Below are 24,802 nucleotides of genomic sequence, written 5' to 3'. Positions count from 1 at the left end.
TGCTTCGTTTGTGCAGTCACTAGTTGACATCATTCTTCATGCTCCTTGTGCCATGTGGAGTATTGCTCACTTACCTCATATTAACAGGCTCCAGCTTCGAGCTTCTACTTCCCATCCTCCCAAGGATCCTATGACAGTGGGTGAATCATGGTAAAAAAGCAGAGCTGAGAGCAAATAAGCAATCTCTGCATGGTCTTGGCCCCCACCTCCAGAAAAAGTTGTTTTCCTCAAGCAGAGGGTCTGTGCTGGCTGGGCCAGGAAAGGTCTTGCATTGAAGATGGCCACCAGCGCAAGACTTGGAAGGGGCTCAGATGGGGGCTGGCAGTCATGTGGGGAAGCCAGGGGTACAAAGAGCTACAGAGAGCAAGCAGCAACAAAGGAGCAGTAGTATGGGAGAGCCCCTGCAGACCTTAATCTCTATTTTTCACATGCTCTGTGGCAGCATTGAAAGCACCATTGCTTGTTTATCTCTTCTGGAAGTGGATTAAGCAAAACTGCAGGATGGTATGCAGGGTTCAGTGTCCACAGGGAGCTCATCCAGAGAGCCACTGCTCTCACACTCTGTCCTCAGTGTTCTCTGCTACATGTGGTGGAGAGATGGCAGCAGCAAGGAGAAGAAAAAAGAGAAAGAACCATTCCTTTTGGCAGCTGCTGGTGAACGAAAGCCATTTCAAAGCAGCACGGTGGGGATGGGGAGAGGGAGCATTAGTTCCTCTCCTTTACAGATTTGGACAGGACTTGTGCACAATTTCCTTTCCTGCACTCTGCTGTTAACAGTTCTGCAGGGTGATATCATCGGGGCCTTTTCCAAATTCAGACCGTCTCAGACATTACACCACCAGGTTTTGGCTGCCTGTACATATCACCAGCTACACCCACTCCAGCCTTCTCCCTGCAACACCCCCAGAAAGATCAGTGAACCTCCCACTGCCGGACTCACCAGAGCTCTGCTCAGCATCTCAGCAGTCACAAGCCCTCAAGAACTCACCTCCGGAGTGAGTGAGTTACCTACACCAACTCAACCGCTTTTGAAAGCAGCTCAGCTAAAAATAGACCCTGATTGCTCCAAACAGTCTAACACTCTGAGTCTCGTTGTCATGAGAGCAAGCAGCTCATGATCCAAGGCACCAAGATGCTGATGGGTGGGTTTGGAAGTGCAGAGAAAAAGGAGAACAGGCGCCTCTGAAGAACATCTCCAATTAGGCCATGGTCAATACAAAGGTCTGTTTCCCTTGTGCTGTATAGCACATACTGGGTAAATCAACATCCCACAGTAGAAAATCTGCTCTTGGTGAAGCCACTTGAAAGGTGAAGGAAGAAGAGCTGCTCTCCCCAGTCCCCAGAAGCTATGTGTTCATGTTCTGCATTCCAGCAAGTTCACTGCTGCTGCACAGGTCTTGCTAGCTGCAGCAGATGGGGGATCACATCCAAACTAGCTCTGCACCAGCGTGAAGAGGAAGCGTCACCACTGACATTAATGAAATTACTCCAGAGTGTCCAGTTAGGCCAAGTCAGAGCAGAATCAGGGTACATCAATATGTTGGAGATTTGCAACCACAGAGCAGCCTACCAGCACAAAAGACACAAACAGTGTGTCAGGGAAGAGGTTTTAGTTTCAATTTGTCCAAGAATCACAAAAAAAGCAGCAATTAAAAAAACTAGGTGGATAGATGATGGTAGAGCGGTTGATGTGGTCTATCTTGATTTCAGTAAAGCATTTGACACCGTCTCCCACAGCATCCTTGTAGATAAGTTGATCAAGTATGGGTTTGATGATCAGGCAGTGAGGTGGATCAAGAACTGGTTGAAAGGAAGAAGTCAGAGAGTTGTAGTCAATGGGGCAAAATCTAGTTGGAGGCCTGTGACTAGTGGAGTCCCTCAGGGGTCGGTACTGGGACCGGTGTTGTTCAATATCTTCATCAACGACCTGGATGAGGGCACAGAATGTACCCTCAGCAAGTTTGCTGATGACACCAAGCTGGGAGGAGTGGCTGACACACCAGAAGGCTGTGCTGCCATTCAGAGAGACTTAGACAGGCTGGAGACTTGGGCGGGGAAAAACCTGATGAAGTTTAACAAGAGCAAGTGTAGAGTTTTGCATTTGGGGAAGAAAAACGCCATGCACCAGTACAGGTTGGGGGCTGACCTGCTGGAGAGCAGTGAAGGTGAAAGGGACCTGGGGGTCATGGTAGACAGGAGGATGACCATGAGCCAGCAGTGTGCCCTTGTGGCTAAGAAGGCCAATGGCATCCTGGGGTGTATTAGAAAGGGTGTGGTTAGTAGGTCAAGAGAGGTTCTCCTCCCCCTCTATTCTGCATTGGTGAGGCCACATCTGGAATATTGTGTCCAGTTCTGGGCCCCCTCAGTTCAAGAAGGACAGGGAAGTGCTTGAAAGAGTCCAGCGCAGAGCCACAAGGATGATTAAGGGAGTGGAACATCTCCCTTATGAGGAAAGGCTGAGGGAGCTGGGTCTCTTTAGTTTGGAGAAAAGGAGACTGAGAGGTGACCTCATCAATGTTTACAAATATGTAAAGGGTGAGTGTCAAGACGATGGAGTTAAGCTTTTTTCAGTGAAGACCAGTGATAGGACAAGGGGTAATGGATACAAGTTGGAGCATAGGAGGTTTAAGATGAATATCAGGAAAAATTTTTTTACTGTAAGAGTGACAGAGCACTGGAACAGGCTGCCCAGAGAGGTTGTGGAGTCTCCTTCGCTGGAGACATTCAAAACCCGCCTGGACGCCTTCCTGTGTGATGTGCTCTAGGTGACCCTGCTCTGGCAGGGGGGTTGGACTAGATGATCTTTCAAGGTCCCTTCCAACCCCTAGGATTCTATGATTCTATGATCCTTTTATCTTAAAATTGCAGTTCCAGTCTTGTAAATAAAGATCAAATTTTCTGCTAACAAATGAGTCAAATTTATCTGTATCTATAGATACAGATTATATAAACATACATGAAGGAAAATTAAAAAATAGAGGTATCTATCCTCTGTCATTTAAACACAGAAACATGCTTCTTGTTGAAGAAAGAGATAATATCCACAACTATATTCCATGGCTACGATGGGAGAAGGACTTACTTTGAGCAGATGGCAGCTTCCTGGGCTTGCAGCTGCAAAATTAGTGGTGCTCTGGAAGATGAAGAAGTGCAACAGGTCCAAACATCAATAACCTTTTGATTGAGGCTTGGTATAGACTTTGTTCTTAAGTACCAGGTATTACAGAAGTATTTCTGTAGCTGCCAGGTTCCACGTGTACTTACACGTGTTAGGACCAGAATAAGTTTTAAAAGCATTTGTGATCAAAAAAATTCTACATTATACAACATACATTTTAGTAAATAGACTTGACACCTGTTTATACTGAGTCAAATCTACTTATTCTCTTAATTAAAGCTAGTCTTTATTCTTGGAATACTGTAAAGATGCTACAAGTCACATTTTCAGGCATGTGTAACTATGACAAAACCACTAAGTAAGATGTTTTATTAATGCTGGTGCTGCATAAAGCAGAGATTATTCACCAGACTAGCGAATAACCTAAAAGCTCAAGCAGAACCACAGTTTTATTTTAACAACACAGACTCTGAAGCCAGAGAACACAAACTGATTTCTGCAGGCTGAATAGGGCCTTTATGAAAATTCTGCATCAGCCTACGGATTGTTGCTGCATGTGCCTCTTACCCTCAGGCTTGTGGACAGCAAACTGAAGAACAAAGGAATTCTCCAGCAGAAACAGCTGAACCCTGATAGTTACCTATGCAACAACAGCACCCATCAGCAGGGACATGCCTACCCAAGAACACTGCAAAATCAATGGGATATTCCCAGGAAACGTTTGAACTACTGTGCAGGTGATGGAGCTGCCCTTTACAGCATCTTAAGGAGCATGTGAATATGCATAACAGATGAAATTCCAGCTGCAAGGAGTGTGTTCAGCTACTTGATCTGACTTCCTTGAACATAGTCCAGACATTAGGACCTCCTGGCCAATACTACTGTAGATTACATTTGCTAGATAAGGTACATGTACTAGGTTTAATTGTTTTTTCCCAATTTTAAAAAGGGGGTGGTGTGGGGTGAGGAAAATACACAACACTTTTTCCCAGCAAAATACCTCTGGTATTTTCATGTGCTGAGGTGAATACTGGCTATGGCATTGTTCACCAGAATTGTGCAAGATAAACAGGCTAATTGCAACAGCATTAAAATATTTTCTTGCAAGTGGATTTCTATGAAAAAATTCAGGTTAAGTGCCATAATCCCTTTCATGGGGAAAAAAAAAAAAAAAAAAAAAAAAAAAAAAGGAAAGGTAGGTTTAATGTAAATTTTCTGCTGAAAGAAGTCATTGAGATTCTCTTCCTTCAGAGATATGTTCATTTGTTGAGAAGCAAGTGCAGTTGTGTAACTGCAACAAGGTTTTACTGAGCATTTTTCAGAATTCCCTGTCACTTGTAAAACTCTCTTTAGTGCCTACAACAAAACATGATACATGTTCCCATGCCTGAGTTAGGCATCTCACCTTAAAACAGACCTTCCTCAAAAAATTAACAAGACTCCCCTTGAGAAGGTTCACAGCTCATTTTTATGCCAGTTCATCAGCTGATAAATATATGACACAACTGAGCTTTGTGTTCTATTATGATTTGCAGCAGACAGTGCAGGTCTGGTCCAGTCTCCGTTAACATCCATTTCAAATTCCCTGAAAATCCTCAGGCTAACTATTCCAGCTTCACCACGTGAAGACTGAAATATAGTCCTAAGAGCTGTTGCTTTATTGTCTTCCCCCACCCCAGACTATAATTTCTTGAGTCTCTGCTCATCTTCTCAATGTATTTACCTATTTGTTCACGTATTTATACAAGGTACTAGAACAAGGCATTTGTGAAAGAAGAAAGGTGCATCAATTGACATCACTGATACTTGTTGTAAAGAATCTTCTACAGGCAGGTGGTGATGCTTGCCGATTTGAAACATTTCCATGTAAAGAAAAGCTCACCTGTCCCACATGTGATTCAGAACCTGGTCTGCAGCCAAATCCTCCATCAAAGTTCATACAGGACAGAACAAATTCTACTGCCTTCCCCACATCAATAGCATCCAGCTTTCCCTGCAAGTCAGAAAAGAAACCAGTGCAACTTTACACTTTGCTGAGCTCATTAACTACAGGAACTTGAGCAGCACCAAGATTCTGTAGTTGCCCAAATGATGATTTAGGACTTACCAGAAGTGCAAGAGTTGCTGCAGCACAGAAGGAGAACCTTGTATCTGTTTCTCCTAAAATGTGAAGGGTAGGGAATGAAGTAAGAGTATTGTTGTTAACAGCAGCAAAAATACATTTAAACCACTGCTGAAAACACAGAACAATGTTAAAATACTAGGTCTGACATCAAACACCAAAAAAACAGCCATAAATGGTCCCTGTACTGTTTCCTTTTCTGACCTATGAATTATTTCCTCGGTCATTTAGAAAATTTACATTGTACCTCACGTCATCTCTATGTTTACTGCACATAAAACAACTCATTTTGAGCTGGTGTGTAGTCAGGTGAGTATCCAGTTCAATTCAACTAGTGGAAATTTACACATAACTAAGAATTTCATAGTTTATCTGCAGTGCCCTACCAGGTAACTGCAGAGCAGGGGACTCACACACACAAGGACACAGCTCTTGATCTGCCCTAAACCAGGCAGCAGGAGAAGCCATTTTTGGTTTTAGAGGAGGACCGAACAGAGTTGCAAGTTTTCTTTTGCACTTACACCTGGAAGCTAAACCCAAAAAGCTACAGCAGAAGGAACGCTCGGCAGGTCCCTGCCAATGTCGCACTTCCAGAACAAACTCTGAGCAATTCAGACTCAACACTTACACCCGAACCCAGCCGCACATGTTCCGGGGTCCGGCCGACCGGACGCAAGACTTTCTTCTTTAAGAACGCAGGAGCTGAAACACCCAAACCAGCCCCGGGCTGTCCCGCCCCACACCAGGGGTCTCGCTCCCGCAGCCGCGCTGCGCCTCCCTGCCAGGAATCCCCCCGACCCGCTCGTTCCCGCACGGCAGCGCGCGGGGCTGCGGCGCAGCACGAACCCGCGGGCACAGGCCCCGGCCCTGCCGAGCGCCGCGCTCAGGTGCCGCCATCCCGGCCGCTCCATCGCCCCGCGCCGGGAACCGGGAACCGGGAACCGGGAACCGCTCCCTCAGGGATCTTCCCGCGCGCGGCTCTTCCCGCCCCGCGAGACGCCCGCGCGCTTCCCGCCGCAGGGGGCACGCGCCCCGCCCGCCCCGCCCCTCCCCGGGCGGGTCCCCCCCCGCAGGCGCGCGACCCCCGCTCAGGCGGGAGGGGGGGGGGGGGGCGAGATGAGAGAGGGGGGAGAGAGAAAAGGGGGGGGAAGGGGGAGAAAGGGGTCTGTGCGTGACACCTGTTTGAGAGGAAGAGGACTGGAAAAAAGCCCAACAAATGCAGCGACTTCTGCGGGATGAAAATACAAAACCAGTATCAGGATTTTCAGTTCCTGCTGACGCGGTCTTGGGAATCAGACAGCGCTGCAGGCACCTACAAAAGAAAAACCCTCCGGTACGGATGGTGGAGAAAGTAAAAACACAACCAGCAGAAGACAGGGGTCACTGCTGAAATGTTCACAGCTGCTGGTTGCAAAAAGGCTGACGCCTCCCTCTTTGTACCAGCAGACCTGGTGAGGAACCTGCACTGGTATTGGCAAGTGTCTCAACACCGAATGGACTGGGATTTGTGATCTGCATTTCATTTGTTACAATGAAAGAAGGTGTCCTGGTTTGAGCCAGGATAAAGCCAGTTTTTCTTTTGCTGGCTCAAACCAGGACAGAAGGGATGAACAATTTCTTAATATTTTTTACCTATTTGACAGTGCTCTACGTTATCTGGAAATATTATCAGATCCCTCACAAATACAGGATTTCCAATAGGTCTGAAGAAGATTTTTCCATTTCTTAAGTGAGGTAAAGGCCTAGTTAAGGGAAGGGGAGGAGAAGAGGAAGAAAAAAATTGTCCTTCTTTCATTGCTGCTCCTGACAATACAGTCAAACTGAACTGAATGCATCTTAACTGTTGCCTTTCGTGAAAGGCGTGACGACCTGGTTCAAGAACGGCACGGCGGCCACTCCCAGGCCGCTCGGTCCATCAGCTCACAGACACCAATGTGGTGGACAGCAAATGGCGTTTTATTAGTGCGCAACACAGCTCTTTATACCCCAAATTATATCTTAGATTAGTGTAACTTCCGTCTGCTTACTTCATATACTAAACCCCATTGGCTATCTAGGGATGGGGGGCCCTGTCTTTCCGTACAACGCGAAATCTTCCGACCGCCGGTCCCTGGCTACATTGTTTCCACGGGCTGCGTTTTCCCACAATTCCCCCCTCCCTATGCCTAATTAAATTGTTTAAAATATAACTACCCTAAAAATTCATGTATCAAAATCTTAAGATTTAAAACTTACCAAATCTATCTTAATCCTGATCTATGTTTCATAGCAGCAGTACTTATCTTAACCTTATCTTACATTTTATCATTAGTGTACCTCTTAACTACCACATTTCCCCCCTCCCTATACACAGTTAAAATCGGTTAAAATGTAACTGTCTTAAAAAGATATGTTAACAATCTTAAAAAATGTGTTACAAACCTGAATAGAAAACATAGTGCAAGTTAGACGAGAGGTAGATAAAAGTAATGAGGTATCTCTAGAGATAGCTACAGGAAATTCTGAAGAAAAACATTCTTAAAGCAGTTGTTGGTGTTTTACCACCATGATGTTCACCTTTTCCAGCCGGCTTTTGACAAACGTCACAAGCCTATTCAGTATACAGGGTCCAAAGATTAGGGTTAACAGAATCATTGCGACTGGCCCTATCAAGGTAGATATCAGGGTGGTCAGCCAAGGTGAATAATTAAACCAAGATGTAAACCAACTTTCCTGCGCCTCTCGTTCCCTTTTCCGTTTTTCCAACCCCTCTCGCAACTTGGCCATCGTGTCCCTCACTGAGGCTTGTAGGACCCACTTGAATGGCCGATGAGGGTGGTATCCTGACTCTGCCTGTGCTTTGGTGATTAGCCCTAAGATCAAGACTACACAAAGGCTTTGTAGCCCCCCCGCCACAGGGGCCACGTCGCAGTTGTTTAGATTCTGCCAGTGTGGAGTTCTCTTCTGCGGCCAGGTCGCTTGTCAGCTTGTCGTCCTCTGTTGGCACCGGGGCATACGGGTCACGAGGGCGTCCGATGATCTGGTTCTGTGGAGAAAGACTCACAGTTTTCATTAGTTTTATTCTGAAGGTCAGGTTTAATGGACTTAAGAGGACACCATTTGACCTTTCCATCTTTTTTAACAGCAGCGTACCCTCGCCCCGTAAGGACTAGTCTCCACCCCTGTTCCCATTCTCCCAGCTCATTTCTGATTATGACCAACGGACCTTCTTCTAACGCCTGAGTGGCCCAGTGTTTTTGGGTTGGGCTATTCATCTCCTCCCCCCTGGAAAACTGATTGAGTGCCAAAAGAGCGGTCGCTAGCAGGCGTGCTTGGTCTCCTGAGGGGATAGTGTTGACAAACCCTTCTGTTTTTGCCAGCACCTCTAATTTAGATTTCAGAGTTTGATTGGCTCGTTCAACTATGGCCTGCCCTGTGCTATTATACGGAATGCCTTGTGTTAGGGTGATATCCCATTTCAGAGCAAATGCCTGGACTGATTTGGAAACAAAATTTGGGCCATTATCTGTTTTGATCTGATTAGGGATGCCAAGCCATGCCATGGCCGTTAACCAATGTTGGATGGTTGCTTTAGAGTCAGTTTTAAGGTGTTGCGTGGCTACGATCACTCCGCTATAGGTGTCTACAGTTACCGCTAGCCACGCCCGAGGTTTCAGCAACTGGCAAAGTGTAAAATCTGTCTGCCATATCTCACAGGCTTTAAGACCTCTGGGGTTGACTCCACTGGACCATAGGGGTGTTCTCTGACAATGAGGACATGTGGCTACTATGTGTTTTGCATCAGTGACTGAGATCCCACATTTCTTCACTAATGCTTTTGCTCCGATGTGAAGGGACTCATGTAGTTGACGGGCATCTCTCAGCGTCCACAATCCTTTTGCTGCGGCGTCTGCTTTATCGTTGCCGGTTTGAAAGAACCCTTTGATTGGGTCGTGGCTGTTGACGTGGATGACCGATATGGTGCCCTTTCGAGAAAAGAGTGCCTCTTCCAGCATTAGGGCTGATGTGGATGTTGACACACCGGGTCCTGACATGGCTAAGCAAAGCTTGGCCACAAACATGGAATCGGTCACGATGTTGAGGTGTTCCATTGGGAACAGTCCGCATGCCAGTACCACGGCCATTGCTTCAAGCTGTTGGACTGAAAGTGCACAGTCGGTCATTTTGATGCAGTGCCATTCTTCTCCTGACTGCCATACTGCTGCCGCGGTTGAGGTAGTTGAGGATGCATCTGTAAAAACTGTTGGTCCCTGTTGGGGTCGGTCTAAGATCTTCCGTGGGAGGTCGATGTCGACAAGTGCCAGCATTTGAGTCCATGGGGGTTTAGCAGCGTACCAGACTTCTCCACCAAATCCAGCAAGGGCTACAGCTAGATACTCTGACATTGCCACTGATTGCGCTGGGAGCTGTTTGCGGAAGGGTAGGTATATCCTGGCTGGTTCGATGCCCAGGTGTCTTAGGGCGAGTTTTCTGCCTTTCATGATGAGATTACTAAGGCACTCGACTCCTGGGGAGAATGCACGTGATGGTTTTCCCTGGACTATCCATTGTATTGGTTGGGCTTTTTCAGGGGGCCCCTGGGCAAGTGCCCCTACTCCCCCTCCCTGTGTGAAATGTACATACAGATCAAGTGGTGCACCTGGGTTCCATCTGGCGAGCGTGTTTGATGATATCTGTTGCTCGATGAAGTCAAGAGAGCTCATTGCTTCTGTTGTCAGTGTTTTTGGTTCCCATGGGTTCTTCCCTTTCAGAAGATCATGCAGGGGAGCCATGATTTCAGGGGGTATCAGGACAATATTGCGAAGCCACTGCAGGGATCCCACTAATTGTTGCATGTCATGGAGTGTTTTGATGTCCCGGTGGATTTTCATTTGAGGGGGTGTTACGTAGGAACTTGTGATCCCCACTCCCAAAAAGGTTACACATGGCCCCTTTTTAATTTTTGCGCTCGCAATTTCAAACCCGTTTGTTTCCAAAGTTTCCGAAACTGCTGATACCAGTTGGTCTACCTGACTTCCTGAAGGCGCGGCGATCAAGATGTCATCCATGTATTGAATGATGGTTGCGGTCGGATTGCTGCGTCGAACTGGTGCCAGTGCTCGATCCACTGTGATCTGGCAGATGGTAGGCGAGTTGATCATCCCTTGAGGCAGCACCTTCCACTGAAAGCGTAGGTTGGGACGTTGGCTGTTTGGAAACACAACAGAAAAAGCAAACCGCTCTCTGTCTTCCTCATGAAGGGGTATAGAAAAGAAACAGTCTTTAATGTCAAGGACGGCACAAGGCTGCCCCTCCGGTATCATGGAGTTCATGGGCAACAACGTTTGAACGGGACCCATTGGTTGAATTCTCTTGTTTACCTCACGCAGGTCATGGAGGAGGCGAAACCCTTCGCCGGACCGTTTGGGTATTACAAAAACTGGGGTGTTCCATGGGCTGGTGGAAGGCTCTATGTGACCTCGTTGTAGCTCACGGTCGACTAGCTGAAGAAGGGCATCCATTCGAGGCTTGGACAGGGGCCACTGCTCGACCCACACTGGGTCAGATGATTTCCACATTAGTCTAATTGGTGGGAGTGGGTGTGCGGCAGTGGCCCTCAGGGTAAATTTGTCACCCTGGCTTTCAAAAGGGTTAGAGCGTCCCTTCCCAGTAGGGGTGGGACTCCTGACATGACATATGGGAAGAGAGTGATGGTTTTCTCTGGTCCTTTTTCAGTGTGGAGTGTGATTGCTACCAATTGAATGCTCTTTCGGGCCTGGGTTAGTCCCCCAACTCCACCCACCATGGGGGCATCTTCCAATTTCCAGTGCTGGGGCCAATTTGTCTCAGGAATAACTGTAACATCTGCTCCAGTATCAATCAAAAAGGGAACGCTAATGGTGGTGCCATTTAAGATATTATAGAGGGAACAGGTTCCCCACACCACCGGTGGGTTATCACATCTTACTGCCAGGGCCACCCAGGGGTCTCCCCCCCAGAGGGTGGTCCTTGCTGTTCCTGGGGTTGAGGCGGGTCCGGCTGAGTTGCTGATTGAGCCACAAAGTTGGTTGCTTCTTGAGGGAGCGGCAGGTTTGGAGGCATTGTGCCCCACACAGGGTTGGCATAGTTGGGCCGCCTCGAGCTCCAGATGGGAGAGGGTTGTGTGCGGCCCTGGTTCCCTCTCCCCCTTCCGTTTCCCTGATTCTTAGATCTGCATTCCCTAGCAACATGGCCTCTCTTTCCACAGACCCAACATGGTCCTCTAGATCGATCTAAGCAGGGGGAGAGCGATGTTAATAGGTCCCCCAGCTGAGGACAGTTTGCTACCACGTGGCCTGCCTGACCACATTTAAAGCATGCCATCACATTAGCCATAGCAGTACACATAGCTGTCTGAATTGGGGCTAGATGCTCTTCCTTTGCAACATGCTTAATCATGTCTGCAATAGTTGACCCCACTGGCAACGATCGTAGGATCTCTTTGGTTGCCGAGTTGCACTGCTGACGTAAACAATCTGCAACAACCGGGCCCTTTGCTTCCGCAGGCAGGGCCGAGGAGTCGACCGCTGCCTGGAGACGATCCACGAATTGCGTAAAGCTCTCACTTTCATTTTGTTTAATTGTGGACCATGGTGATGGCTTAGCAATAGCCCTAGAGGCTGTGCGAATGGCTTCTCTGGCCGCACGAGTAGTTGTCATGATTTCATAAATCCTCAGTCTCGTGGCCTGCATTTGGGGGGTGACCATAGTTGGATCTGTGCCCATCAGCCGCTGCAGGCTGGAGCCATGTAGTGGGTGATCCGCCCCGGTAATTTGGGCTAGTTGCTTCGCACAGTTGTCCTCCCATTCCTGTTTAAAAACAATCATCCCTGCTCCGCCAAAGATCAGTCTGCAAGCCTGTTTTATATCGAATGGAAGCATATCATCTCCCCCGAAAACACCATCTATAAGTGTAGAGACCATAGCAGAATTGAGCCCTTTTTCCGCAACTGCCTTAACAATTGCTTGTATATCCTTAGGGTTTATTGGTGAGTGGACCCTCTGTCCCCCCTCCGTCACCCGGACTGGGAATGCTAACGTGGCCGGTGAAACCCAATCGGCACACTCAATCTCTATTTTTTTCCAATCGGTGAAAGGGATGTTTTTCCCTTGCAGTCCCTTTTTATTTGGGATGGGAATGTTTTTGCTTTTGACTGTGTATATTCCCACTTCCTCCTCCTCCGAGTTTGAATCGGTAACCGGCCACTCATCCTGGCTGGTGTCCGATCCCAAGTCAGAGCTCGACTGACCGGCTACTTCCGGTTTCCAGTCTCTTTTTGTTGAGCTCCAGCCCCGCCCACTTCCTTTGCGGGCGGGCCGCTCCGAGCTCCGGTTTCGCCCACTGCCCTTGTGGACGGCCCCCTCCGAGCTCCGGTTTCGCCCATTTCCCTTATGGGCGGCCCTCTCCGAGCTCCGGTTTCGCCCATTTCCCTTATGGGCGGCCCTCTCCGAGCTCCGGTTTCGCCCATTTCCCTTATGGGCGGCCCTCTCCGAGCTCCGGTTTCGCCCACTGCCCTTGTGGACGTCCCACTCTGAACCCCGGTTTCGTCCACTGCCCTCGTGGACGGCCCACTCTGAACCCCGGTTTCGTCCACTGCCCTCGTGGACGGCCCACTCTGAACCCCGGTTTCGTCCACTGCCCTCGTGGACGGCCCACTCTGAACCCCGGTTTCGTCCACTGCCCTTGTGGACGTCCCACTCTGAACCCCGGTTTCGTCCACTGTCCTTGTGGACGGCCCACTCTGAACCCCTTGGCTCATCCCCCCCTCCGGGCTTGCTCCCCGCCCGGCTTGGCGGGGGATTTGCCCTACGGGGGCATTTTTTCAGATAACGACTCCGGTTGGCTTTCTGCCCTTCGTTCCTGCTCCCGTCCTCCTCCGTCTCGCTCATGGTCCCATCCTCCTCCGTCTCGCTCCTGCTCCCGTCCTCCTCCGTCTCGCTCACACTCCCCTCACATTCTTTCACCTCCCCCCTCCTTCTGTGTGCACTTGCTGATACCAACTTTTCCTCCCTTTTACCACCACAGGCATTTTTACTTTGCCCCCCCCTTTTTTGCTCGGCGCCATTATAGGGCGCATAGGGCGGCGGTTCAGCCCGAGCCTCCTCGGACTCTGCTTTCTCCGCGGCGCCCCGAGCCTCCTCCACCAACCCGCCCCAGAAGGACTGAGCTGCTTTCTGTCCCTCCGTAAGCGGGTCGGGGTCCGGAGACCGAGGGGACGCATCACCCTCCCTCAGCTCTGCCACCCTTAAACCCTCCACAGACTCAGCAAAACCATCATCACCCGGGGGGTGCAAAGTCTGCGTGGCTGCCCCGACTCCCAACTTCGGGGTGTCCTGCAAGCAGTTCTTTGCCGCCCTCCAGGTCTCCTGCTCTTGTATCGCCTTCTGCAACGCCTGCACGACTTTCCCCCACGCCTTAAGGTGCTTCCCACAACTCGAGAGCATCGTCTCCTTAGCCAACGCTGTAGTGCATTTGTCCCACACCTCAGGGTGGAGAATATCCACCGGCTGATCAATGACCCCGATTTCCAAAAGCCTCGCAACGGCGAGAGTAAAATCTTTAGACTTACAATCTATCCCCCACTGCTTATGTAATTGCAATACGACCTTAACAAGGGCTTCCATCCTCCTTGTCGGTCCGCCCCTCCCCGCCGGGCTGGTCCTGCCGCTCCGGCCGCCGCTTTCCTGGTGGAGAATGCGGGCCGCCGCTTTCCTGACTCCAGGTGAATTTCCCGATCCCAGGCGTGCTCCCGGGTTTCGGCACCACTTGTTGCCTTTCGTGAAAGGCGTGACGACCTGGTTCAAGAACGGCACGGCGGCCACTCCCAGGCCGCTCGGTCCATCAGCTCACAGACACCAATGTGGTGGACAGCAAATGGCGTTTTATTAGTGCGCAACACAGCTCTTTATACCCCAAATTATATCTTAGATTAGTGTAACTTCCGTCTGCTTACTTCATATACTAAACCCCATTGGCTATCTAGGGATGGGGGGCCCTGTCTTTCCGTACAACGCGAAATCTTCCGACCGCCGGTCCCTGGCTACATTGTTTCCACGGGCTGCGTTTTCCCACACTTAACGCTACCACTTAGGTGCTAAACGATCCCAACGTGACCTGAAATGCCAGTTGTAATAAAGATGCTGTGGTGAAACACTGATGTGCAATGAGACATAGATCCAACAAATACATAGGACTAGTTTGATGGACAAGTTTTATTACACTATTTGACAACAATAGAGATTTTGGACCTTATAAATACATCTGCACATCAGAGCTTTTCTGAAAGGCATGCTTACATTAGCAGTGATTTTTCATAAGCAAATTATTTTTAGGCACAGAATTATTATATTTTCCTTTATCTTCCAGGAAACCAAGCCAGCAAAATGGATTTCTATTACTACAGATAATTTTAGGGAATGTACTCCAAGATTGGATTTTTTAAAAAGACAGAATTTCCTTTGAAGCGCTAGAATTATTTAAAATAAGTTTTTGCCCTAGAAAACTTATATGTGAATAAAAAAATGGCAGATTGTATTATCTTTTTAACAGAAACACCATGATAAATAAACAATGCAAAGCAGTAAAAGATACAAAGCTACAACTTCAGCTGGCATTTCTAGGGACACTACTGTCGCTGCATTATGTAACCAGAAATTTTACACTTCGAGTCTTTAGTAGGAGTAAAGTTTAAAAAACAAATTGGACCAAAAAAAACCACAACAGGCTGAGGAAGTGTGCAATACAAATGCAGAGGTTTATTTTTTTTCTCTACCTGTTCCAAGCAGGGAGTGTCTTCTTGTAAACAGAATCAAGGGGTAACACTTGTTGTCGACCTTGAGTTTCATCAAAACCAGACAGAGCAGCTTCAGGAGTCAGTGTGACTACACAGTCCACGTCACCTGCCAAATGCCAAGAGGTAACTTTTGCTGCTTCATTATCCTCAGTTTGAGCTAAATGTGCAATCTGCATGACAGAAGTTAGAACAGCCATAATAGAAGCCAAGGTCACCTCCCCTTTGCGTGCTAATCATAATCATCCTGCAACTTCAATCAAAACATTTAATTCCCTCCCCTGTTGATGGCTCTGCTAGAAGAGCTGGTCATCTGATGGCTGGAGAATGCTGTCTTCTTTTTAATATTCCTCAAAAATTACTTGCCTACTTGGTTGGCTACATTTTCATCACTACCACTTCAGTTCCTAGAACCAACACGTTTGAAGGCTCTCTGAGAGAAAACTCACCTTGCCTAAAATATCCTGGTTGCCTTTTGGATAGTTTGGGAGGGCACAAGTTTGCCTTGGCTGTTTCATTCATCCTTCTTGATGCAACATCTTTTGTTTTAGAAGAGAATCCACATAATGAAGCTGAGAATTAAACATTACAGTTAGCAGGCATATAGCATTGGGCCAAGCTGAAGAAGCAATCACTTTACCTGTTGGCAATCAAGTTCCTAACAAAAAAACCCAAATTATTCAATCATCTGAAACAGACTCTTATTATCTAGGGGACCACTGCATATAATCTCAGAGTACAGCAGTGGGCAGCTCTATGCAATTGTGACTATGAACTTTTGCATTACTCATGTATTTATTTTTTTTTAAGACTTCAGGGAGCTTTTCACAAAGAGCTTCCAGTGCTCGATTAGAGCCAAAGCTGAAGAAAGTTTCAATGAGCTGGAAGAGACAACCACAAACGTACTAAAAGAAACCATTTTAGCATAGGACTATGTGCAGGCTTGAAAAAATGTAGCCAGCAGGGGACCCTGGGTATTGTGATTGAAGAATTATTTAATTTCATTAATAATTAATTTAATTAATAACGTCAATATACGATTTCTGATTAATGGCTTCAACACTTGTTTTTATTTGATCTGCACGGATTGTTTACTTTTTTTAAAACATATTTTTATGAAATTTTAGTCGTTTGAAAGCTTTCTTTAAAATATAATTGGATCTTTATGCGAAATTAGCAATGTGGTACACTGCCCTGAATCTTTCAAAATTACTTTTACATAAATTTTGGCAGTAACATATGAAATTACCGAATTCTCTGAAGAGTTTTCCTTTGATCTACTTATGACAGGATACATACAGTGCAAGTTGATCAGCTTGCAAAAACCCATTATGAAAACTAGGTAACAGAAGTGGTAACCTTAGCAAGATCAGGATGTAACAGAAGTTTTTCTCATTTCTCTAGCAGTTTCTTTATGAGACAGTCACATTAGCAGAACAGCAAGTTTGCCACTGATCCACAAATTGGCCTCATGGTTCAAATTTCCAGGGTTTCAGCAACAAGTGCTTGTACGTATACCCATGTGATTCAATAAAGTAATATAATGATATCAATTTCATATTAAGATGTTATGGAGTGCAGTGAGAAATAAGCCATACTGTGTTTGTCTGTGGTAATTCAATTTGGTGTTTTTTCAGTTTGTTCCTCAGGTGGGCTTCTCTTGTTTCAGCTTCTTTAGCCTGACCTGAAACCAGTAAAATAAACAGAGTAAGGAAATATTAGAAAGTAATTAAACACCTCCTCCAGTATTTTTTGCAACTTTTCAGGATTATGCCACCCACAGCTGATCCTATCTACTTCTTTCTTTCAGCACAGAGTATCAGGATTTGTCAGCAAAGGTCTTGTAATTTGTCTTAGCGTCTAGACTATTTTGGCAGCTGCCATCTCCTCCAGTTTTAGGGAGCAATGGACCCCGTCCTTAGATCAGCCTGAGAATATAAGCTCTTTTTTCTTTTCATCCTCAATTGTTTTTCCAAATGGTTTTTCGATGGGCAAAATGGTGTGTTGGGTCTGTGTGGGCAGGCTATAGGAGCGGGGGATGCTACAGGGGTGGCTCCTGTGAGAAACTGCTGGAAGCTTCCCCGGCTCCAGGTGGGACCCATCTCTGGCTAAAGCCAAGTCCATCAGGAGGGGTGGTACCACCTCTGCAATAACATATTTAAGAAGGGGAAAATCAAACTGCCAAGGAGACCTGCTGGGAGAGAGCAGTGAGATGTGAGAAACATGTAGGCAGATATTAATTTCCAGGTGGTTGCACATTCACACATCTATTGCAAAGCTGGGAGTACAAGGTGGTCATGGAAGAAAATAATCAGACCACCACATCAATGTTTTATTCATCCTTTTGACAGTTCTCACATGAGATTTTCTACCTCAAATCAAGACCCTTTAAAGGTAGGCTCATTCAAATAATCAGATGCTTCCCTGCTAATGGAAGGACATACTCTCTTCTGCTCCCCTCTAATTGCCTCGTTATTTCAATACAATTTTTCTGCCTCATCTATCTTTTCAAAATTATCAAAGGATAAAAATGTTTCATTCCAAGGATATGTAATTATATAAATGTCTGAACTTACATTTAATTTCAGTTACAAGCTGATGAGTAGTATCAAACCAATTTCTGTAAACACCTATGGACTGAGAGAATGGGTCTCTCTCCCTTGTAAGTGCTGCCATCTGCTGCTGCTTCTTGAAATCTACAGAAATAAATACCTATTCTTAGAAGAAAAATACAGTAACATACAAGTTGGTTTAAATATCAGCAAAAACCTACTAAGCTATCACACAGTTCTGAGTAAGTGCTATGGATCTAAAAATAGTTGGCTGTAAGGAAAGGCAAGCATTTTAGAGTAACTGAAACATACCATTGTAAAACATAAACGACAGACGGTATGGTTCCAAAGGTTTCTTCAAAGCTGGCAGATCTGCCTCAAATACAAAAATATATTCAGTGCTATCTCCTCCAGGACTGTTTTCAGCCAGCACTAGGTTCTAATAAAACAAACAAATACAGATACACAAGTTTATGTTCACACCTGAGGTAACACACAAACATTTGTCAAATACTAAATGCTGTAAGTTACCTGGCACATCATGTCTATACAACATTACTGCAACTTTAAGTATTGGCCCAGAAATGCCTTTTATACCTAATAAAGAGAAGTAAAATACAATGATTTAGCAGTAAATATCATTTAGGAATTAAAACTGTAACTTTACCTGTTTAAAGAGTCTTACTGGTTTTGGCTATATCTTTTATTTAAGAGAGACATGCTTAGAAAAAATATTCCCTGCACTGTCCCACAGGCAAGATCTCCTCGGATGTATTTCATTCAGCATGAGAACAAATGCAACACATTAAAAATAAAGATCCAATGCGCAAACACGGAGAAGGAAAACCAAACTATTCCCAGTGCTGAGTTACAAGTTACTGCTGTTACCACGGAAGTAGACAGCAGGTCCCAAATGAATCAGCAATATGTATCCAAACACTAACATATTTCTTATTAATCGCTTACTGAAAAGACAAACTAAATTCTTTGCCTTTCTTTACAAACACGTGAAATATTATAAAAGCATGAAGAAGGGTAGGCAGAAAGAAAATTAGTATTGGTAATATCTAAATGTGCTGTTACTTTGGGAAAGGTATCATGCATAAAGTGAATAATGCTTATAATAAAACTCATACTGTTTCCACCTTTAACATGTAGAAATTGCTGCTCAACTGGCCAAATCACGAGAGAGGTGGTTGCAGCTTAAAGAAGAGACAGATATGTAATCTTCAAAGATAAGTCTTTATGGCTTTCAAAAATATTGCAGCTAAAAATTTTATCAGGAGAAGTCTATAGTGGAAATATATTTTCTTTAGAAAATTTATACTAATAAAAATCTCATAATGACTTATGACACTCTTGAACTGATTAATGAAATTCTTGTTTTCAACATACAGCCTTTTATCTGTTTTGTCAGTAACATCAAGAAATTTGTTTCCTCTTATTTTGTCTGGGAAGGACTAAGATGCAGGATTTCCTGGAATCCTTAACTTGTAAAAAACAAAATCCCAAGCCTTTACCTAATTTCTAGAACAGGCCATGACTTTTCCTATTTTGTATGGAGAAGAAACAACAGAACCTTCTTCTCTGCATTTTATCTAGATTAAGATTGCTAGTAGCTTCTGCCTTGTCAGAATACATTAAAAACTGAGTTGTAAATAATCTGCTGCCAAGAATCTTGTGGCTGAACACCACCTAGCCAGACATATGCTTTAAAAAAGAAGAAATCACACATTTGTTGTTAAAGTTGAAAGACTGCATAAGAGCACCCATTGGTGTTAAACAGATGAGAACCATCTGTGACTGTGCCAAGGACAGGAAACCTTGAGGTTGCAGTCAGTGATGCCACAGACACTGGCAGCAATGAGTAACATGTACTTTCCTGCAAGGGCTGCTAATGGGTAACCTCTACCATCTGTCCTTCTACATTTTTCAATAAGGTTGGCAATTTCATTTCCGGATATTTGTAGACAACTAGTAAACTACAGGTACTCATGTCGAGATTTTCATAATTCCATATTCAAGTCACACTGACCACCACAGTGCTTTTCACAGGAAAACATGTATTAGCATGACTACACATTGGCACGTGCATTCTAGCTGGTTTTGTTATTGTTTGGTTTTTATCTATGGAGGTACAAATACATGATGCAGAGTGCCTTGTTTTGGTAATGGTTTTGGGTGTTCTTATGTTTTAATTAACCTTACAACTAAGAATTTCTCAGCATGACCAATGTCACAGAAATGCATCTCATACTTGGTCCAAGTCTGGAGTAATCCTTGCTTTCTGGAGAAGTTCATTCCATAAGCTTGGACTAGCCACACAGAAAGCTCTGCTCTGTTAAAAGCAAAACCACACTCTTATTTTGGAACCTTACTTTGCTATAAGCTGTCAAACTCAGTCTTAGAAGGCTTTGGAACCTCTGGTGCCTTCAAGGTAAAGAAAGATCTTGGTAATGATACAAAAAGTCATGCTTAAGTAGCTTTTCGAATTAGGTGTAATCTCTTTCATGAAAAAGCCTTTATATACAACTACATTACGTTGCTGAACACCATCTGAGAAGCTAAAAAGACTGAATAAGCAAAGGTCATACCAACTGCCTTCCCAGATGGGGTACTTTCTTGGATGGCCAGGACAGAGGGAATTACAAACGGAGGTACATATGCATTGCATATCAAGCTGGGTGAGAACTCTGAATCTGAGCCTCAGCTCCCTAGGGAAAAAAGTGTCTAAGAGTTAATGCTACATTCAAGACCTTGAAAACACAGATTTCCTAGGATTACAAATAAGATGCATGGCTTCCTGAACTCTATCATGCACCTCAAAAGAGAGCAGAGCCACAGCTGAGAGGCAAGTTAGGAAACTTCCTGTCACCTCCCAAAGTGCTAACACTCAGATGCTTCTGGAATCCTGAGATAACTGAGCTGCTGCAGTCTTAATTCCTCTGATACAGGAACTAGGATCCACTGTGCAGCAGTGGTATTGGCAGCATTAAGGTGACCCTGAAGTCTGCTTTCTAAAGGCACGAGGAAAGTCTGGTCCTAGGAAGCAAGAGAGTTATTTAACTGATCCTGCCAGGAGTGGAGAAAGAACGTGGCAGTCAGGCACCACCTTATGATGACCTCTAGTTCTGCTGCCTGTCATCTAAGACACCGTCTCTGAGAAGGTCACCCAGGAAGAGACCACTAAACTGACTGGGCCATGGTCATGGCTCAGGATTAACACACAGCTACAGAAGGTATCAAATCAGTTCAGTTCCCATTGTCCAGCCTGCAACTCTGTAGCAGTTGAATGTGACATTGAGAAGAATTCAGGAATGTTACTAGATAAATGACAAGCAGATGGTGTACCTGAAGTAGAAGAAGCCATCTTCCTTGTCATCCTTCACTTTACTACAGCTAAATGTTGTAACCTGAAAAGAAAGATGCACAATTTTTTATTCAATATACTGATAGTTAAAGTACCTTACTTTTAATACGCTATCAAGTCAATGATTTACAGTACTGATAGCATACTGTAATTCAATATCATCACCTGTAACATAGATTCTAGTTTCATATTCTTAATTCTCAAGACTCTTTTCTTTGCAAAATTCAGGGTGGACACTTTCAGTAATCTCCCTGCTATATGCTTCTGCAGAGCAGTAGCATTTTTGTCCTTATTATAGTCCTGACATTTGAACAGTCTGACAACTTTTAACAGGACAGATATTGATAAACAAATATCATTGATATGAAATACTTTTTATTTAAGATCTAGAACACGGTATCGATCCAAGTTAAATGAAGGAAAGTTTCTAGTACAACACCCTATGCTGGCATTTCATTTTAATATCCATTTTGAATACTCATTTTGATGACTTACATCAACTGGCATCCTAGTTCCGCTGCTCTGCATTTCCCACGTCTTCATAGAAATCCGTGCTGGATTAATATTTTCAAGAACGGTGTCATCTTCAGAAAGGACACTAACCATAACATCTGGAGAATGAAAGATAACATTTTTTCAATATTATTTTAATTCAGAATTAAGGCAAACAAACTCCCTGAATTCCTGCACCTCTCACACTTAAAGGACAAACACACAATACCCACATTCTAAACAACAAAAAATTAAAAACAGATACGGAAAACCTTCTCTCCCTAGCGCTGTAATTAGATCAGGTAACAATTCTTAGAAAAAACACCCACCTAACTTTATCCAATCACTGCTTAAAAAACCCAAAAACCCCTCAAATTTCAACTCTGCCTTTCCCAGAGTATCATTCTTACCAAAATATACTTATACTCACCAGGGAAGGTACCTCCTGCTGGAAAAGAAGCATTTTTGTTGTATTTTACATTCAAGCAGACAGGTTTCTCAGGATCAGGTAGGACATTCAGTGTGATCAGAGGACAGTCTAATGTGGTCTTGTTGTATGAGGCCTTAAGCTGAAAAGTGTGCTCTCCCCTGAAATATTGATTTGCTATCAATAGCGTGATGTTACCACTGAACACACCTGTTTCTAAACTCCAGAAATACACTGACGATGAATATTCATCATCCTTCTACCACGATGCAGGCATTATAAATACACTGAGCAGCATCAACAGTATTTAAAATGCATTTTTCTACAAATGCAAAACAATATTATGGGTCAAATCCTACAGATATGAATGCAAAAACATTTAACTGCTGTGAAACACTTCAAGAGTTTAAGAACAAGCACTTACTGCTGGCTTTTAAGCTACCTAAACCCACTTAGTCTGGCAAGAAAAGCTGAGGGATACAGGGAGCAGGAAGCAGAATGGTGAACACAAGGAGGATACAGAAATAATGAATCTGAAAAGTCAGATGGGACTCTCTGAATTTCTTTCTTCCTTTCTCTCTACAAACTATCTTTTCTTTCTGGCTGCATCTTTTCTTCCTTGCTTTCTTGCCCCCTTTCCTGCTTTAGCACCCCCATTCCGTCTGTCTTGCCGCCCCCCCCCCCCCCCCCGGCTTCCCCTTCCCCCCCGGCTTTCCGCTCCCCCCCCCCCCCCCGGCTTCCCCCCTTTCCCGCCCCTTTTCTCGCCCCCCCCCCCCCCTTTCTTACCCTCCCTCTTTATTTCTCTCTCCCGTCCCCGCCGGGAGGGGGGGGAGGGGTCGGACGGTTGGGGGGGGGGCGCCTGAGCGGGGGTCGCGCGCCTGCGGGGGGGGGACCCGCCCGGGGAGGGGCGGGGCGGGCGGGGCGCGTGCCCCCTGCGGCGGGAAGCGCGCGGGCGTCTCGCGGGGGCGTCTCTAGCGGGGGCGGGGGGAGCAGCGGCCGCGAGCGCGGGGCGGGAAGAGTCGCGCGCCTGGGGGAGGGGGAGAGGGGAGGGGGGAGAGCGCGTGAGGGGGAGAGGAGGGCGGGAAGAGCGCGAGAGGGAGAGAGATCGATCCCTGAGGGGGAAAGGGGAAGGGGAAGAGCAGCTGAGAGGGAGAGGAGAGGGGGAAGATCCCTGAGGGGGGAAGATTCCTTAAAGGGGAGAGCACCTGAGGGGGTAAAAAGAGAGGGGGAAAGATCGATCCCTGAGGGGGAGAGATCGATCCCTGCGGGGGAGAGATCGAACCCTGCAGGGGGAGAGATCGAACCCTGAGGGGGAGAGATCGAACCCTGAGGGGGAGAGATCGATCCCTGCGGGGAGAGATCGATCCCTGCGGGGGAGAGATCGATCCCTGCGGGGGAGAGATCGATCCCTGCGGGGGAGAGATCGATCCCTGCGGGGGAGATCGATCCCTGCGGGGAGAGATCGATCCCTGCGGGGGAGAGATCGATCCCTGCGGGGGAGAGATCGATCCCTGAGGGGGAGAGATCGATCCCTGCAGGGGAGAGATCAAACCCTGCAGGGGAGAGATCGAACCCTGCAGGGGAGAGATCGAACCCTGCAGGGGAGAGATCGATCCCTGAATGGGGAGAGATCGATCCCTGAATGGGGAGAGATCAATCCCTGCCAGGGAGAGATCAATCCCTGCCAGGGAGAGATCAATCCCTGCCGGGGAGAGATCAATCCCTAACAGGGAGAGATCAATCCCTAACAGGGAGAGATCGATCCCTGAATGGGGAGAGATCGATCCCTGAATGGGGAGAGATCAAACCCCGAGGGGGAGAGATCAATCCCTGCCAGGGAGAGATCGATCCCTGCGGGGGAGAGATCGATCCCTGAGGGGGAGAGATCGAACCCTGCAGGGGAGAGATCGATCCCTGAGGGGGAGAGATCGATCCCTGAGGGGAGAGATCGATCCCTGAGGGGGAGAGATCGATCCCTGAGGGGGAGAGATCGATCCCTGAGGGGGAGAGATCGATCCCTGAGGGGGAGAGATCGATCCCTGAGGGGGAAAGATCGATCCCTGAGGGGAGAGATCGATCCCTGAGGGGGAGAGATCGATCCCTGAGGGGGAGAGATCGATCCCTGAGGGGAGAGATCGATCCCTGAGGGGGAGAGATCATCCCTGAGGGGGAGAGATCAATCCCTGAGGGGGAGAGATCCATCCCTGAGGGGGAGAGATCCATCCCTGAGGGGGGAGAGATCCATCCCTGCAGGGGGAGAGATCCATCCCTGCAGGGGGAAAGCAGCAGCTGCTGGTGGAGAACAAAGAAGAGGCATCTGATGCGTGGGGAAGGAGCCACGAGTCGAGAGCGAGTGAGAAGAGGAGCAGAGGACTGAAGGGGAGGAAGGAGAAAGGCACTGTGGGCAAAGGGCCCTTGTGTCCAGGACCTGTCAGTTGTGGTGCTCAAAAGACTGGCAGAGAGCGCTCCCTGCACTCCAGCAGGGCCTGATGGACTTGGCCTCGGTTGGTCACGGTGCTGCCTGCCCGTGCCAGGTCTTGCTACTGTCTCGGCTGTCTCACAAGGAGATCGGATGGTGGCACGCTGGGTGCCAAGCGGTGGTGTGGGCGGGCGGGAGCAGCGGTCACAGGCAGTGGGTGGGAAGGGTCGTGTGCCTGTGTGAGAGGGAGAGAGGGAAGAGCACGGGAGGGGAAGGGGAGAGCGGGAGGGGAAGGGGAGAGCGGGAGGGGAAGGGGAGAGCGGGAAGAAGCGGGTCAGCAAGCACAGCGGGATTCAGTCGCCATCCCAGGAGGCGCCATCGCTGCAGGAGCAGCGGAGGCCCGGTCAGGTGAGAAAAATGACGTGTTAATCCCAACTTTGTCTCTGAATAATGTTCCACCTCTCTTTCTTGCCACCTCTCTTTCTTTCAGGTC

The 24,802-nt window shown here is 46.8% G+C and overlaps 1 protein-coding gene across 34 annotated transcripts in view; it reads right to left on the bottom strand.

Moving 5' to 3' along the window:
- Positions 1-3,065: 3,065 nt before the first annotated feature.
- Positions 3,066-24,802, bottom strand: part of LOC127393964 (uncharacterized) — a 56,333-nt gene continuing 34,596 nt past the window's right edge. The window contains exons 1-16 of one of the 34 annotated variants that reach the window (XM_051639605.1): positions 22,101-22,552; positions 21,894-22,051; positions 21,467-21,582; positions 20,953-21,000; positions 20,196-20,315; positions 18,747-18,803; positions 18,133-18,198; positions 17,914-18,040; positions 17,626-17,745; positions 16,648-16,733; positions 15,499-15,621; positions 15,032-15,222; positions 6,419-6,552; positions 5,226-5,278; positions 5,001-5,111; positions 4,114-4,474 (exon numbers count right to left, since the gene is read on the bottom strand). In XM_051639605.1, coding sequence (XP_051495565.1) covers positions 4,130-4,474; positions 5,001-5,111; positions 5,226-5,278; positions 6,419-6,552; positions 15,032-15,222; positions 15,499-15,567 — 903 coding nt within the window. In that variant the 5' untranslated portion in view covers positions 15,568-15,621; positions 16,648-16,733; positions 17,626-17,745; ... (6 more) ...; positions 21,894-22,051; positions 22,101-22,552 and the 3' untranslated portion in view covers positions 4,114-4,129. The other 33 variants (XM_051639603.1, XM_051639598.1, XR_007891556.1 and 30 more) reach the window with 33 other exon arrangements.

Source organism: Apus apus, chromosome 24, assembly GCF_020740795.1.
Source record: "Apus apus isolate bApuApu2 chromosome 24, bApuApu2.pri.cur, whole genome shotgun sequence".
Lineage (NCBI taxonomy): Eukaryota > Metazoa > Chordata > Aves > Apodiformes > Apodidae > Apus > Apus apus.
This window is presented reverse-complemented; position numbering and strand designations above follow the sequence as displayed.